This window comes from Polypterus senegalus, chromosome 8 (assembly GCF_016835505.1).
Source record: "Polypterus senegalus isolate Bchr_013 chromosome 8, ASM1683550v1, whole genome shotgun sequence".
Taxonomy (NCBI): domain Eukaryota; kingdom Metazoa; phylum Chordata; class Cladistia; order Polypteriformes; family Polypteridae; genus Polypterus; species Polypterus senegalus.
This window is the reverse complement of record NC_053161.1, coordinates 149,731,115-149,747,286: the sequence shown is the minus strand read 5'-3', so window position 1 is coordinate 149,747,286 and position 16,172 is coordinate 149,731,115. Positions and strand designations below refer to the sequence as shown.

General features: G+C 42.2%; 1 protein-coding gene across 2 annotated transcripts in view; it reads left to right on the top strand.

The window, feature by feature from the left end:
- Window positions 1–16,172, top strand: part of tph2 (tryptophan hydroxylase 2 (tryptophan 5-monooxygenase)) — a 177,411-nt gene that overhangs the window by 30,380 nt on the left and 130,859 nt on the right. For both annotated transcript variants that reach the window (XM_039761916.1, XM_039761917.1), the window contains one exon: window positions 5,952–6,052. In XM_039761916.1, the coding sequence (XP_039617850.1) occupies window positions 5,952–6,052 (101 nt within the window). The remainder of the gene's footprint in view (window positions 1–5,951; window positions 6,053–16,172) is intronic.

Below are 16,172 nucleotides of genomic sequence, written 5' to 3'. Positions count from 1 at the left end.
CGGAGGAAACCCACGCAGACACGGGGAGAACATGCAAACTCCACGCAGGGAGGACCTGGGAAGCGAACCAAGGTCTCCTAACTGCGAGGCAGCAGCGCTACCACTGCGCCACCATGCCGCCCCTGACCAAAGTGCTTTACATAGAAAAGATAATAGGATGAAATAAAAGCCAGATAAAGAATTATTAAAAAGTATTAAACGTACATGAACACACACATAAGCCAACACACGAACAATGATAACTCATATAAAATTATGCAAAATAAAAGATGAACACAATATAAAAGATATAAATAGAAAGATTTAACCACTCAAACTCACAAGCTAAAAGCAAATGAATAAAAGTGCTTACAACAATGAAGTGAGGGAGCTGACCTTATTACGAGGGACAGACTGTTCCACAATTTAGGACCACTCACCACAAAACAACAACAACAACATTTATTTATATAGCACATTTTCATACAAAAAGTAGCTCAAAGTGCTTTACATAATGAAGAATAGAAACATAAAAGACACAGTAAGAAAAATAATTTAAGTCAACATTAATTAACATAGAATAAGAGTAAGGTCCAATGGCCAGGGAGGACAGAAAAAAAAACCCAAAAAACTCCAGACGGCTGGAGAAAAAATTAAAATCTGCAGTGATTTCAGACCATGAGACCACCCAGTCCCCTCTGGGCAATCTACCTAACATAAATGAAACAGTCCTCTTTGGATTTAGGGTTCTCACGGAAGGACTTGATGATGATGGTCACGTAGACGTCTGCCTTTTAATCCATCCATCATTGTTGGAGCATCATGAAGCTTTGAGTAGGTGGAGGTGGCACAGGCCGCCACCATAAAGAAACCGGAAAAAGAAACAGAAGAGAGAGTAGGGGTCAGTACAGATTTTAGCGCCACCATGAATAGTTATTATGAAGAATTGAACATACAGAATATCAGGATTAAGTTAAAGTGAAGTTAGGAGAAGGCCATGTTAAAGTAATGTGTTTTCAGCAGTGTTTTAAAGTGCTCTACTGTATCAGCCTGGCGAATTCCTCTTGGCAGGCTATTCCAGATTTTAGGTGCATAGCAGCAGAAGGCCGCCTCACCACTTCTTTTAAGTTTTGTTCTTGGAATTCTAAGGAGACACTCATTTGAGGATCTGAGGTTACGATTTGAATTATATAAGGTGTCAGACATTCCGATATATACGATGGAGCGAGATTATTTAAGACTTTAAAAACCATAAGCAGAATTTTAAAGTCAATCTCCTGAATGACACAGGTCGCAAAAGTGCGATCGCTCCTCAGCTTCAACCGTGTTACGTGGGACAGTAAGTAATAGCTGATCTGAAGACCTCAGCTTCCTGGCTGACGAATATAGAACAAGAAAATCAGCTAAGTCCGGTGGAGCTGACCTGTGTGGGGCTTTAAAGACAAACACTAAGATCTACAAATTCACCCTGTAACTAACGGGGAGCCAACAAAGAGGGCCAACACCTGAAAGATGTGATCCGTTTTTTTGCTGCTGGTCAAAACTCTAGCAGCTGCATTCGAGACAGTGTCGCACGGGAGATCCCAACATACAGGGCATTACAGTAATCCCAACAAGGCCTAAGAAAAGCATGAATGAGCTTCTGTAGGTCACTGAATGACAAAAATGGCTTGGCTTTATTGATTGCCCTGAAGTAGTAGAAAACCTTATTTGTAATGGCCGAATGAATTCATTTTAAAAAACGGCCAGGGTTCAACAGACATTTTCTTAGGGGTTCATCTAAGTTTACAAAACTGAACATTTTTCTTTCCTTGTCCCAGCCTTGTATTTAAACAGTGATGTTTGCCGATTTGGGAAATCGAGTGTTAATAATAGTGCTGTTCATAATATGACAGAAAATCTCCATTCATTTTTTTCTGAAGAAATTACCTCTTATTATCTCCTGTTCTGCCACATTCGATTCATTTAGTTTTTTGTAGTGCGTTCAGTACAGGCCCAGTGAAGTGAAGGTCCATGTTTGGTATCCAAAGACTTTAAAAATAATTAAAAGGTTCCTAAGCAGAAGCCAACAAGAGAAATTAACTCATGCCAGGCAAAGAAATAATGGAAGCTATCATTTCTGCAGTGATCATTTCTGAGCTTCCATCATTTTAAACTAATTTGCTGTAACGTGGCTGACTTTAGTGGTCTCTTCTGAACATCTCGATAATTACCCCCTCGTGCTTTTTGTGCCTGAATACACAGTCCAGTCCTGCAGTCTCTTGGAGATCTTCTTGATCCGTCCGCTTTGAAGGCCCATCCTTAATGACAGAGCCAGTCTGATACCAGAGAGAGGAGTGTGTGCCGGCACTGGTGGAGGGGCACGCACCTTCATGCTGTGTTGTTGGTTTTTTTATTTTGTTCACGCCCTTATCTAATATTTCAGATTCATCTGGTTACATTTCTGTTTGCATTTTTTACAATTGGAGCTCATGTTGACTTGCTTATGGTCACAGTGTTATTAGTGGGGTTTGAACCCACAGCCTCAGAAAGTCCAAAGCCTTAACCACTACGCCACACCGTTTCCACTTCTAATGTGAAAACATACTATGCCATTTTTTTTTGGTGTAATGTATAATTTAAATACATTAAATTTCACGTGCATGAAAAGTATGCCCAACTCTGCCATGCAGTCTGCCACTTTAGGTGCACCCCTGCTTTTTAATGTCACATTCCAGTCTCCAGTTTGCCTATGTTTGAATTACCATGCTAACTTGGAGGACAACACAATTGTTGACAAAATGAAAATAAATGAAAACTTGCCCAGAACTTCCCTGGTCAGTCTTAGGCAAAGACCTCACCCAAGGCAGCCTGGCCCCAAAATCAAATGGCATGCTTCTCTGGGCTATACAGCCCTAAATGGGGCCCAGGCTTTAAAAGTTCAAAAAACATTTTAAATGCACAAAATCTAAACAAAATACGCTTTTGGAGAGGAAGGCCATCAACCTCCTTGGACTTCAATAGACCAAAACAATGCAAGGTTCCTTAAATTTTAAAACAGTGTTTCTCAACTGGTGGGCGGTGGTGGACCCTGACCCCGGATGAGGCTACCAGCACTCAATTCAGAGTGGCAACATCACAGGAGGACCGCAGCCCTCCCGCCGACAACCTCCCCAACCCCTTCTCTGATGATCAAGTTTGATGCCCCGAGGAGGTAAAGCATCGATGATTGTGCCAGGTTCACACAACACTCTGTTGATCGGAGGGGATTCTCTACCAACTACACTTTACTGATTGTACTCCATTCCCTGAGGGAGACCACTCCATTCCCCCTGCTCAGATGATTAAGCTAAATTCACAAATGGGGAACACATACAGCCACACCCATTGTGGGCTGCAAGTGAAAAATTGAGTTTGTGACACTAAAAAGGTTCTTTTAAAATGTATTAAATAAAGAAAAACTAAATAAAAGGCAAAAAAGGTAAACCTAAAGGGGCAAAACAAGCCCAAAGATTCAAAAACTGCTTTCCAGAAAACAAAAACCAGACGCACAGTGCAGCAACAGTGAGCCATCCTGAGAGCAGCGAGCTACCTGATGGAGCAATGTCAAGTGTGAGAACCCACTGGGTTAGCACTTGTTCATATTTATTATATTAATAATAATAATTTCAGGGCTGGTTATTGTCTTGTACATATAAACACCTACGCGTGGAAGTGTGTGTGTGTCTGTCCAGCCCAGAAGTGAGAAGTGGAGTCGGGGTAAGAGCTTCACCTCCGAGGAAACAGAAACTCGCTTAGCTGCTAATAACACAAGTGAGGCCAGCATGTCTGCAAAATGAAACCTCAAAAGAAAGACAGTCGATTAGCCGCTGCTAACGTCGGCAAAACAGCATCCCTTTTCCTTCCGACGCTAATGCACAAGCGATGCGAGCACGTCAGCAAATCGAATCCTCCTAGGAGAGAGACGCCCAGAGTAGTTCCTTTCAATTACCTGGCATCTCTGCCTTTCATTTTTTTTTTTTATAATTTCAATAGTTTCTAGGCTTTTTAACAGCACAGGTTTACACAGCTAGTTTATTATATTAATCATAATTTTTATTAGGTGACATGGTGGCGCTGCTGCCTCACAGTTAGGGGACCTGGGTTCACTTCCCGGGTCCTCCCTGCGTGGAGTTGGCATGTCCTCCCCGTGTCTGTGTGGGTTTCCTCCGGGTACTCCGGTTTCCTCCCACAGTTCAAAGACATGCAGGTTAGGTGCATTGGCGGTCCTAAATGGTCCCGAGTGTGTGCTGGGTGTGTGCCCTGCCTGGGGTTTGTTTCCGGCCTTGCACCCTGTGTTGGCTGGGATTGGCTCCAGCAGACCCCCGTGACCCTGTAGTTCGGATATAGTGGGTTGGATAATGGATGGATGGATAATTTTTATTATTATTGCAATAGCACTGACTCGTGCATTAGGCTGGGGATGACTTCATCACTAAGTCACCAACATTATGATCCGGCATTCCATCATTAAAATGAACATCTTCAGTGTCAGCTGCAGGGGAGCCTATAAAAACAGCCAGCCTACCAAAGTTGCAAATGAATTCCAACTAGCGTGGCCTCAGCAAGCTGCCCTTCTCAGGTCAGAGTGAGCTACCAAAAAGAGCGATGTAAAGACCAAAGAACCCATTGGGTTGGTGCCAGTGAGCACTGTGCAGTGCTTTACAATGATGATGACGATGATCATTATTATTATTGTAATGGAACCGACTCTTACATCAGCCTGGGGAAGGCTTCATTGCTAAGTCACCATTAGTAAAAGCTGGTATTCTATCATTTAAATTGTCATTTTTAATGCCAGCTTCAGGGAAGCTAATCAAAGGTGTCATGGATTCCAACTTTTGTGGCAGCAGTGAGCCATCGAGCTTCCTACAAGGGTGATGTAAGGGATGGGAATCCAATGGGTTGGTGATGGCAAGCACTGGGTAGCACTACAATAGTTCTGTTATTAAATAAAATTGGTGTCAGAAAATATAAAAACTGAAGAATGCTTAGTCATTGTTAGCTGAATCTTTGAAAATTTTTTATTTTAATATGTAAATAGAATTTTGTAATATGATCAAACCTCCTGTCTAACATATGTGAGGTGAATTTTGCTATCGTGTAAATTGCTTACACTGCTATTAGGATTCTAAATAGCTAACTCTGCATGGGTCCTGGTTGAAGTCTTTAGCTATTATATTTTCATGTCACTTTAATACTAGAACAATTGCTGGAACAATGGCAGTAGATTTACCACAGCTTCAGTGGCACCGACTCGTAATGTCAGCCAATCTAAACCATACCACCTCAGGAGTATGGAGGTCTCTTGATTTAGTTTTTTGTTAAGTATTAAGTAGGCAGTGTGGGGTAGTAGTTAAGGCTTTGGACCTCAAATCCTGCTACTAACACTGTGTGACCCTGAGCAAGTCACTTGACCTGCCTGTGCGGCAACTGAAAAACCAAAAGAAATGAAACCAATTGTGTCATAAATGTTGGATAAAGATGTCAGCCAAATAAGAAAATGTAAATTATGCACTGGTCAGCTTTGAATCAATATGCTTATATTGGCCAGGTTCCTTCAGTCTGGTCCATTTGGTGTTGCTTACCTTGCATGTCATCCCTCAATATCTCATTTCTCTAATGACCTTATTTAAAAATAAAACAATAAATAAGAATTCATCATTCTAGTGTGATGTTCTCAAAAACTCGTTCTGCATTTTGCTAACTGACTTTACTTTCTCCATCATGGATCACTACAAGGGTGCAGTTGAGAGCAGACCTTCTAGAATGCTTTAAGACACACATACTTGCTTTAAAAGTAATAAACAAGAGCTTTGAGGAAAAATGGCTGCTTTGGTTACATCTCATTGGTTGACATATTAATTTGGCCTCATTTTATAACATGGTGGCGCCATTACTCACCATCTCAGCTCATCTCTGTTTTCTTTACTTGCCTTTTATCTACTCGACAGAACTGGATGGTGTTCCCTGGTTCCCAAGAAAAATAGCTGAGCTGGATCAGTGCTCTCACAGAGTGCTCATGTACGGTTCAGAGCTGGATGCAGATCACCCTGTAAGTAGCCTTCTGTAAAGCTGTCTCCATCTAAATGCAATTTTTAGAAGAAGTGATTTTGTTTCTTTATCCACTTGAATTTTGATTAGCGTGAAATGACCAAAAATGACAGATGAGATATGTGAAAGGGGTATGGACATAGTATGCAGTGACCCGAGTGTACATTTGATTATTTTATCAAAATAATTTATGTTACTTTTATAGACTGTCCTTCCTAGTAGTCTGGAATGGAGTGCTATCCAGACTGGCAAAGTGTCATGGCATGGTGGGAGGAAAGCCAGTGTACCAGTAGAAGAGCCCACATAGATACAGGGGGAATGTGTAGACTCCACATGGACAGCAGTTTGTACAGGAGACACTCATGTTGCGGGAGTTTTGAAATAGTAGTGCTAACCACTGTCTCACCATGCCGCCCAAAAGAAAGAGCACTGTAGATCAATACAACTATATTATATTATATTATATTATATTATATTATATTATATTATATTATATTATATTATATTATATTATCCATCCATCCTTTATCCAACCCGCTATATCTTAACTATAGGGTCACAGGGGTCTGCTGGAGCCAATCCCAGCCAACACTGGACACAAGGCAGGAAACAAACCCCGGGCAGCGCGCCAGCTCACTGCAGTATATTATATTATATTATATCTTTATATATAAAATTCTTTTCGCGTTTGAAATGGAAATTACATATGACCACAGAACATATTATAATACGGGAACAACTCACTTCGTTTGTGAACGCCATTTTTATATCGTCTTTTTGAATTGTTATTATTTGTGTGAGAGTTATTTTACTGATATTGAAAAGAAGTAAACACAAACACGCTGATCTAGTGCAAATGTGGCACTTGGTGCCATGGCCCACCTGCCAAGTTGTTTTGCCTGCCTAAGGTAAAGTCATTCCTGATGGAGGATCGCAGGAATCGTGGGGTAGAGGGGTCCTTTCATCGGATTGGCTGGCCCAGCGCTGTTTCAGCTGTATTTTTATACTGTATTAAGGATTTGTTCTGTTCTGTGTATTGCATTGTATTGACCCCCTTCTATTGACACCCACTGCACACCCAACCTACCTGGAAAGGGGTCTCTCTTTGAACTGCCTTTCCCAAGGTTTCTTCCATCTATCCCTAAAAGGTTTTTTTTGGGAGTTTTTCCTTGTCTTCTCAGAGAGTCAAGGCTTGGGGGCCGTCAAGAGGCAGGGCCTGTTAAAGCCCATTGCGGCACTTCCTGTGTGATTTCGGGCTATGCAAAAATAAACTGTATTGTATTGTATTGTATCCCATAGAAGTGCGCCCCGCATCGCCCTCTACCAGCCATCCTCTCTGGACTCCAGAGCTGAGCCGTCCGATGCCAGGCACGTTCTGACAGAGAAGTTTTATTTATTCATCCAAGTGACTGTCGCAGAAACTGCCACATTGTAACTTTTTTTTTAATTGGCAGTACTTGATAGTAGAAGAGATGAAGAAAACAGCTTTGCGTCTTTCTACTTTTTAACTGTGCTGAGCTGTAAACAATGTGAAGACGACATCGCCTTCAGTAGCGAGGGGTTGTGACAACAAAGTGGACGGTGGGAGGCGCGCAATGTCGGGCTGCTTCGCCGGGTCGACAGCTTTGCAGTTTCGGGCAGCGTCCTCTCTTCTCACACTGTTTGTGACACTTTGAGTGCCCCTCGACTCCTGGGAGAGTGGAAATCTTTGCGAGTGAGTGTGATCGGCTTTGTAAATTGCGCTGCACGACTACTTACTGTCCCTTAAGGTGAGTTCAGGTCACTAAAACCCCGCAACATTCAAGGTGGCTTTTGGGATGAATTCTTTTAAGAAGATGGAGAGTTTACATCTAAGAAGATGTACCGACCTCTTCATATGAAGTATTGGACTTGGGAATTGTTTGGACCTTCTGCCCGTTAAGAACAGAAGGGCAGCGTCCACAATTCTCAGAATAATTTTTATCTTAAATCACAGGCACGTAGTGCAACGATGTCGGGCAGAAATTTGCAGGATCACATAGAAAATGTCATTTCTATACCACAACATTCGTGCAGCGCCTTTCACAAGGGATTTCCTACCAAGAGATGATCCAAATACATTTAAGCTGCTGTTAGTGCTACTTACCTGTTGTGTTATAGTGCCTTTAAAATGTAGTTTACCCGAAAGCACTCCAGTACTGCTCAATGGATCTTTACTTCTTACATGTTAATGTTTTACTGTTTAATAATTTATATACTACATTTCATTTTTTTCCCTTGCACTCAGTGAGCAAAGCCACTGGGTAATCAGCTAGTTTATTATATTATATTATATTATATTATATTATATTATATTATATTATATTATATTATATTATAAAGTGTCCTTGCACCTATTCAAACATAGATTTGGCTCCAAGACTTAATTCAGTTTAACAGCAGACTGAAGCCTACATGCGTGGCATCGAGCACATGACAGAAACTAGTTCTAAACAGGGTGCCAGTCCATTGCAGGACTCGCTGATATATACGCTTATAATATAACATAATGTAATATGGTGGCTCTGAGACTAAGGATCTGCACTGGTATCTGGAGGGCTCAAATTATGTTACTGCCAGAAGGGATCCTACTCTGTTGGGCCCTTGAGCAAGGCCCTTAACCTGAAATTTGCTCTAGGGGCACTGTACAATGGCTGACCCTGTGTTCGGACCTCCAAAGTTCATGCAACAAAACAGTTTCTTCTTGGGGATTAATATACCTGTAGTCTAGCAAATGCCAAAGAATATAATATAATATCCATCCATCCATTATCCAACCCACTATATCCTAACTACAGGGTCACAGGGGGTCTGCTGGAGCCAATTCCAGTCAACACAGGGCGCAAGGCAGGGAACAAACCCCAGGCAGGGTGCCAGCCAACCGCAGGGCGCACTCACACACACACACACACACACGCCAAGCACACACTAGGGCAGCGTTTCTCAACCTTTAAGTATTTGCGACCCGAGTTTTCATAAGTTTTAATCACGCCCGCCCTAACGTTTCTTTGAAAGGAGCCCACTAATACCACTTTTTGTCTTTTTTAATTAATGATACATCATAGATGCATATTTTATTATACCTACTTAAATTTTATCAACATTTGTCTAACTATATTCATTTTTCTAGTATTGGAATGTAGTTTAAGTTAATTTGTTTTGGTTTCAATAGATGTATTTTTCATGTTTTTGAATCTTGTTTTTCTTGTTTTCACATCTTTGCGTCCCCCTATTTGTTACTTCGTGCCCCCCTAGGGGGGCCCACCCCACAGATTGAGAACCACTGCACTAGGGACAATTTAGAAATAATACAATATAATATAATATAATATAATATAATATAATATAATATAATATAATATAATATATGCCTCCTTGAGTGGAGTTTGCATGTTTTCCACACTGTGATGTGTGAGTCCCTGTCTTGCACCCCAAAACACAAGGCTGAGTCTCGGTACTTTATTCAGCTTAAAACAGGAACAGCACGGTTATTTATTGTAGCGGGATCTACCACTCTCCTGTACACAGGCACCAGGCGGGTCAGTGGCCAAGTAATCCTGCTCCCTGCAGTTATAATGTTCCTTGCATCACCCATTGACGACAGGCACTTATAGCATGACCGTGATCAGCTCGGATTTGCTTTCGCTGTGAGCCGCTACAGTGCTGGGAGCCTGCGGTTGCCCCAGCAACAGATAATCAGCTTTCCACAGATGTGGTGATCGCGCTTCTGGATGTTCTTGTGGATGTCGTCTCATTAGTGGGAGTCCCAAAAGAGTTTAGACACTTCAAATATAGGTTTCCTTCGGGTGCTTCGGTTTCCTCCCAGAGTCCAAAGACATGCAGTTTGGATGGATTGGCAATGCTAGACTGGCCCTAGTTAGAGTGTGTGTGTGGTGACCCTGCAATGGGCCGGCACCTTCTCCATTGGTTGTCTCTGCTTTTTGCCCAGTGCTTATTGGGTTAGGCTCCAGCTTCCCCATGACATGGCTCTAGATAAGCAGGTTTATGAAATGGATAGATTAATATAATATAATATAATATAATATAATACACCTGCTTGCATGCAGTTTTGCATGTTCTCCCCATGTCTGCGTTGTTCCTGCCTTGCACCCTCTGCTTGCTGGGATTGACTCCAGCACTACCCCATTGTTCTTCTCAGGATTAGGCTGGCTTATATAAGGTGTGGTATGGTTCAACACCATATTATATAATTGTCGCAGGAGTATGTAGCACGATAGTCTAACAGTGTCATGTGAGTTTTTGCCAGGGTTTTGTTCTGTATCCCAAACAAGTGGAGATGTGTGTAATTCATTTTTAAGGGACCTGTGCCTGACATTTGCTTATTGACAGGCCATTCATCCCTATGTGCTCATCAGTCCCGTTCTCCTAAATTGTCCACAATAACATCAAGTCGAGATCTGAAGGTTTCTAAATTCTATTCTTCACCACACTACTTGGTCATTTATATTTTGTGTCTGCCGTTTTTTTTTGTTTGTAGAAGAACATTGTATGATTTGTAAAAAGTTTGCACTTCATAAGTTTCCAGTCAAGCCCTGTGTTCTTGCTGAAGCATTCAGTAACAGCTGAGACCCACTGTACTAATTCTCTTCATAATTCTAAACACTTCAGTCATGCCACCTCTTGTATCCTTATGCTTAAACTCCTTCAATTTCTCCTTTAACTCAGAGCTCTCAGCCCAGTTGCTCTTTTCTAAACTTTCTCTAGCACTGTTACATCATTTTTTGCAAAATGGAAACCACACCTGAAGCCAGTACCCCTAAGATGAGCATGTTATATAACGTAAGGATGACCTCCTTTGACTTTGTGACTTTGTAACTCCAGAGCCAAAGACTCCAAACACAAAAGCACCCACACAGTCAACGATCCAAATAAAGTTCATTTTATTATACCAGTGTACCTTCCAAAGGTCATTTCCTCAACATATAAAATGATTGTGCGGTCGAATTCAATAATCTCCCTCCACACTCCTCAAGGAATACATTGTTCTCTTCCACCCGACTCAAGTGGCCTCCTTTATGTTGGACATGGGAGTACTCCTGGTGTCAGAGCACTGAATGGCAGAAGCACTTTCAGGTCAGGTGGAGGCTCATCTCCCTGCAGTGCCCTCTGGCAGAACCCAAGTACCCCAGCAGGGTTGTCCATCAGGGCTATGAATCCCATGGATTCCTATGGATGTCCATAATTGGGGCCATACCAGAGGAGCACTGCTTTACTGGGATAGACAGCCTCTCCCATCGTCTCTCTTAATCTTCCACCCTGACTGGGCTAATAATCAAGGCCCATCCTAGCCGGGTTATGCCTCCATCTACAGTGTCCATGAATTATGGCCTCCCAACTGGGCCAAGAATCTCCCTTCATCCCAGTCGGGGTGCCAGTCCATCCCTTTGGGCACTTACAACTTGTACTTCACAAATCATGGGCGCTATGTAACCTAACATTTTGTTAGCTGCCTTCTGAACATTGTCTGAATGTTGACAGTGATGAGTCCGCAATTTCTCCTGAGTCCTTCTCATAAGGGGAACTTTGGAGTTTCAGACGTCCCACTGTGTATTTAAACTAACATTTCTACACCCTACGTTTAATAAGTTCACATTTATTTACATTTACATTTTTGCTGTCCAAGGCCCTCTATAACAATTTTGCTGATTCTGCATATTCTGCTGTAACCACCTGGGGGCACCACTGAGCCCCAAACCTCAGACACAGTAATTCCCCACACGTGTTTGGGTTTAAATAAAAGGTATTTAGTAAACTAAATCACCTTTTCAACAATTACGTGTGCAATGATTAACAGACTACACTGAATTCAAATGAACTTCTTCCTCCTTCTGTCCTCCAAGAGTGTTGCCCGCTGCCTCCCAACTCTCCGACGGGAGGCAACAGCGCCAATGATGTGTATTCTTAGAAGAACTTCCCGGTCATATGGAAAGCAGGGAGGTCCTCCCCCAAAAGGGTTGCACTTGAAGACTCCAATATCCAAGCACCCCTGCGGGTCTCCCAATTGGGATGCTACAAGAGGACCACTGTCACCTGCCATCTGGGGGATGGAACTGTTCCCAGCTTCCACTGGTCCAACAATTATATTATTCCAGCCAGGCATGAAGTCATTTCCTTGTCCTGCTGGTCAGCTCATCTGTCAATCCATCCTGACTTCACATCTGGGCAAGAAATTATCTGCCATCCCAGCCAGGATGCTTGTCCGTCCTCTAGGGCACTTACACTGTCCCTCCATCTAGTTTAGTATCATCTGTAAACTTAACTAGTTTATTGATGATATTCTTGTCCAGCTGATTTATGTACATATAAAGAAATGCTATGATATGCAAAGACAGCAGCAGTCCTAGCACTGACCCCTGCTGGTCACCACTAACATCGGCCAGTTCTGATGAGGTTCCTCGCACCATCACCCTCTGCTTCCTGTGTCTGAGCCAATTCTACACCCATCACCCCGAACTCCCACTTCTTTTAGTTTGATGCCCAACCTCTCATGTGGCACCTTATCAAATACTTTCTGAAAGTCCAGATAAATAATATCATCTGCTCCACTTTGATCGTATCCTTTGTTGCTTCCTCCTAGAATTCCAGCATGTTAGTAAAACATGACCTCCCTCTTCTGAACCCTTGCTGACTGTTCAGTAAACTAATGTTTTTTCTCAATCTTATTCTTAATAATTCCTTCCATTAATTTCCCTGTGAGATTCACGTTAAACTGTTTGGATCAGGCCAGTCTCCCTTTTTCATATAATCCGTACCTCACAAAAGAGACCCATCAATGGCTCACAAGTTTAATGCTCAATGATGTACAGTGCAGTGCCACTCCCTGGATATGTGCACCCCTTCACCTTACAGTAGGCAGTGCTGCCAACCCTCCGCCCAAAGCATTTAAAAAAGTTGACATGTGATGTACAGCAAGAATGTGCGGCCGACATTAATAATTATCAGATCACAACAATCCTTCATGGCAGTCACAAAAAAGCCAAAGCTGCTTCCGCATTTGTAATGAAACCGCACACCGATGTGACAGATCATCTGCCTTTTACCTCCCTGATTTCTTAGGAGAGTTTCAGCTTTGCTTTTCAGTTTTCTGAGAAGGTAATAAAAACACTGAAAAATGCTCTTAGGGATACATTTTTCACTGTTCTCTCATAATAACGTATGGCAAAACCCATCACATTTTTATATGAGCTTGAGGTGAGGACTCATATATCATAAAGACCCTGCCGGCCCAAGTGCAAACACAGCAGCAACAATAGCAGCAGGAGAGAGGGGGTGCCAACCTGAGCGGCCGTAGGAGATGAGGGTTACCGGGGATGGAATCGGCATGACAGGGAACCAAGAAGGCTAAGGAGAAAGTGTAAAAATTTCAGTCCTTCTAAATTTTATAAGGCGTCATAGAAAATGAAGTCTATTAGAGGTGACGTCAATAAAGCCATAAAGCATAAAGGAAAGATTCAAGAGTGAATGCAGGCTGTTCAAGCCTGGTCTTACTTCACAGACATGTGTAAAATAACCGTAACAATACAGCTAAAGGGCAGTAGGAGCAATGGACTTTATATAGTGCCTTTCATAGCTCACATTATCAAAGCAATTTCCATTACACAACCCAGAGGGCACAATTTTCACTACAGATATGCCTGTGCAGCTTACTTTACATGGCACCTTTCATACCTGTCGCTGTCATAATACACCTTATAAAATAATTTGTAGAGCCACATTTTCTCGTACTGCCTTACTTCAGTATATTTTGTTATATTTCCTTTTATAAGCAGAACCTTATTAAATACCGTTCAAGGTAGCACAAGGCTTTAATGAAGAACTCAGGTTTTGTAATTCTGATACCACAGAGCTTGATTTCTTCTCATTCAAACAATCTGTTTTATAGCGCCTTTAATAGCCAACACTGTCACAATAAACCGTATAAAGTCATTTACATTATAGCATGGTGCCTAAAGGTAGTATACACATTTTCTTTTGCTAGAGCTTTGCAGCATTAATCAGCATTATCTTTTATATAGTACTTTCCATGCTCAGCACTTTATGTAATAGTTTTCAGTGTACTGCTTCTCGGGAACTGCAGGTCTGACATTGTGGTCAGCAACACAGGAGCGCCGCAGGGGACTGTATTTTCTCCGGTCCTTTTCAGCCCATATACATCGGACTTTCAATACAACTCGGAGTCCTGCCAAGTGCAAAAGTTCGCTGACAACACTGCTATCGTGGGCTGCATCAGGAGTGGGCAGGAGGAGGAGGAGGAGTATAGGAACCTAATCAAGGACTTTGTTAAATGGTGCGACTCAAACCACTTACACCTGAACACCAGCAAAACAAAGGGGCTGGTGATGGATGTTAGGAGACACAGGCCCCTCATGGACCCTGTGATCATCAGAGGTGACTGTGCAGAGGGTACAGATCTATAAATACCTGGGAGTGCAGCTGGATGATAAATTGGACTGGACTTCCAATACTGATGCTCTGTGTAAGAAAGGACAGAGCCGACTATACTTCCTTAGAAGGCTGGCATCCTTCAACATCTGCAATAAGATGCTGCAGATGTTCTATCAGACGGTTATGGCGAGCACCCTCTTCTATGCGGTGGTGTGCTGTGGAGGCAGCATAAAGAAGAGGAACGCCTCACACCTGGACAAACTGGTGAGGAAGGCAGGCTCGATTGTAGGAATGGAGCTGGACGGTTTGACATCCATGGCAGAGCAATGAGCAAGTTAGTGTATCAGAGAGAGGATGTGCAGCATTGTTCATAATGGCACTCAGTTGTGTTTTAATTCTCTCCTCCATTACTATTTCCAGAGTGCATCCTATAACTAAGCGTGTCCTTTTAACGGACAGGTTGATTTGCTGGGCCTCTCTTGAAGTAATGTTAACAGTCCAGCACATAAACCTGGCCATCACAGAAGGAAGGGTGTGTGAAGGATGTCATTTCCCACATTAAAGGAACACAGTCTCCTAAGTAAGAAGAGCCCGCCCTACCCTTTCTTATACAGTTCCTCTGTGTTACAAGACTAGTTCAACTTGTCTTTGATGTGGACCCCCAAGTACCTGTAAGAGTGGACCACCTCTACATCAACTCCCTGAATAGTGACCAGACACAGAGGTCTTTGGTGCGGTGAAAGTCAATAAGCAGTTCCTTGGGTCTGATGATGTGAAGATGCAGACAATTCTCTTTGCACCAAGAAACAATGTTCTCCTATTGACTCCTATACTCTGTGTGATCACTCTTATCGATACACCTCATAAGTGCTGAGTCATCTGGGAATTGCTGCAAGTGACATGACTTGGTGTCACGTTTATAGTCAGAGGTGTAAGGGCACAGGACTGTATAACATCCATATCAGAAACACAGAAGGTCCTAAATAAGGGGCAAAATAGGAACAGGTATTGGAGTATTGAAGATGTGAGTCATAAATTGGAAATACAAAGCAAAGGGCAAAAGTCACAAACAAATACGAGACTTCTGGTAATGGATTCTCCCAATATTTAACTGTTGCTTTTTAAGCATTGCACAGTAATAGAAACAGATAGAAGGATCCAAGGGCAAATAACAAGTAAAGGGAAGAGCTTGGAGTGGCAATCCAGCTCCTGAAATTGTTAGGATCTATCTATCTATCTATCTATCTATCTATCTATCTATCTATCTATCTATCTATCTATCTATCTATCTATCTATCTATCTATCTATCTATCTATCTATCTATCTATCTATCTATCTATCTATCTATCTATCTATCTATCTATCTATCTATCTAATGTGAAACTTGGGTTTTGTAGTACTGATATCACAGAGCTTGATCTTTCCTTAGTCAAGCAATCTCATGCATTTCATAGCCAACACTATCACTGCTCCTTTCAAGTGACATCCTTCACATCTTCTTCAACTTTGTGATCACCTGTGAGATTTTCTACGCTCAGTTGTGCTGGGCTGGTAACATCACTTCAAGAGAGGGCCACCATACCAAGAAGCTGATTAAAAGGGCAGGCTCATTTAGAGGACACACTCTGGGCCCCCTGGAGGTCGTAGTGAAGAAAGAATGAAAGCAAAACTGAGTTCCATTATGAACAATGCTGCA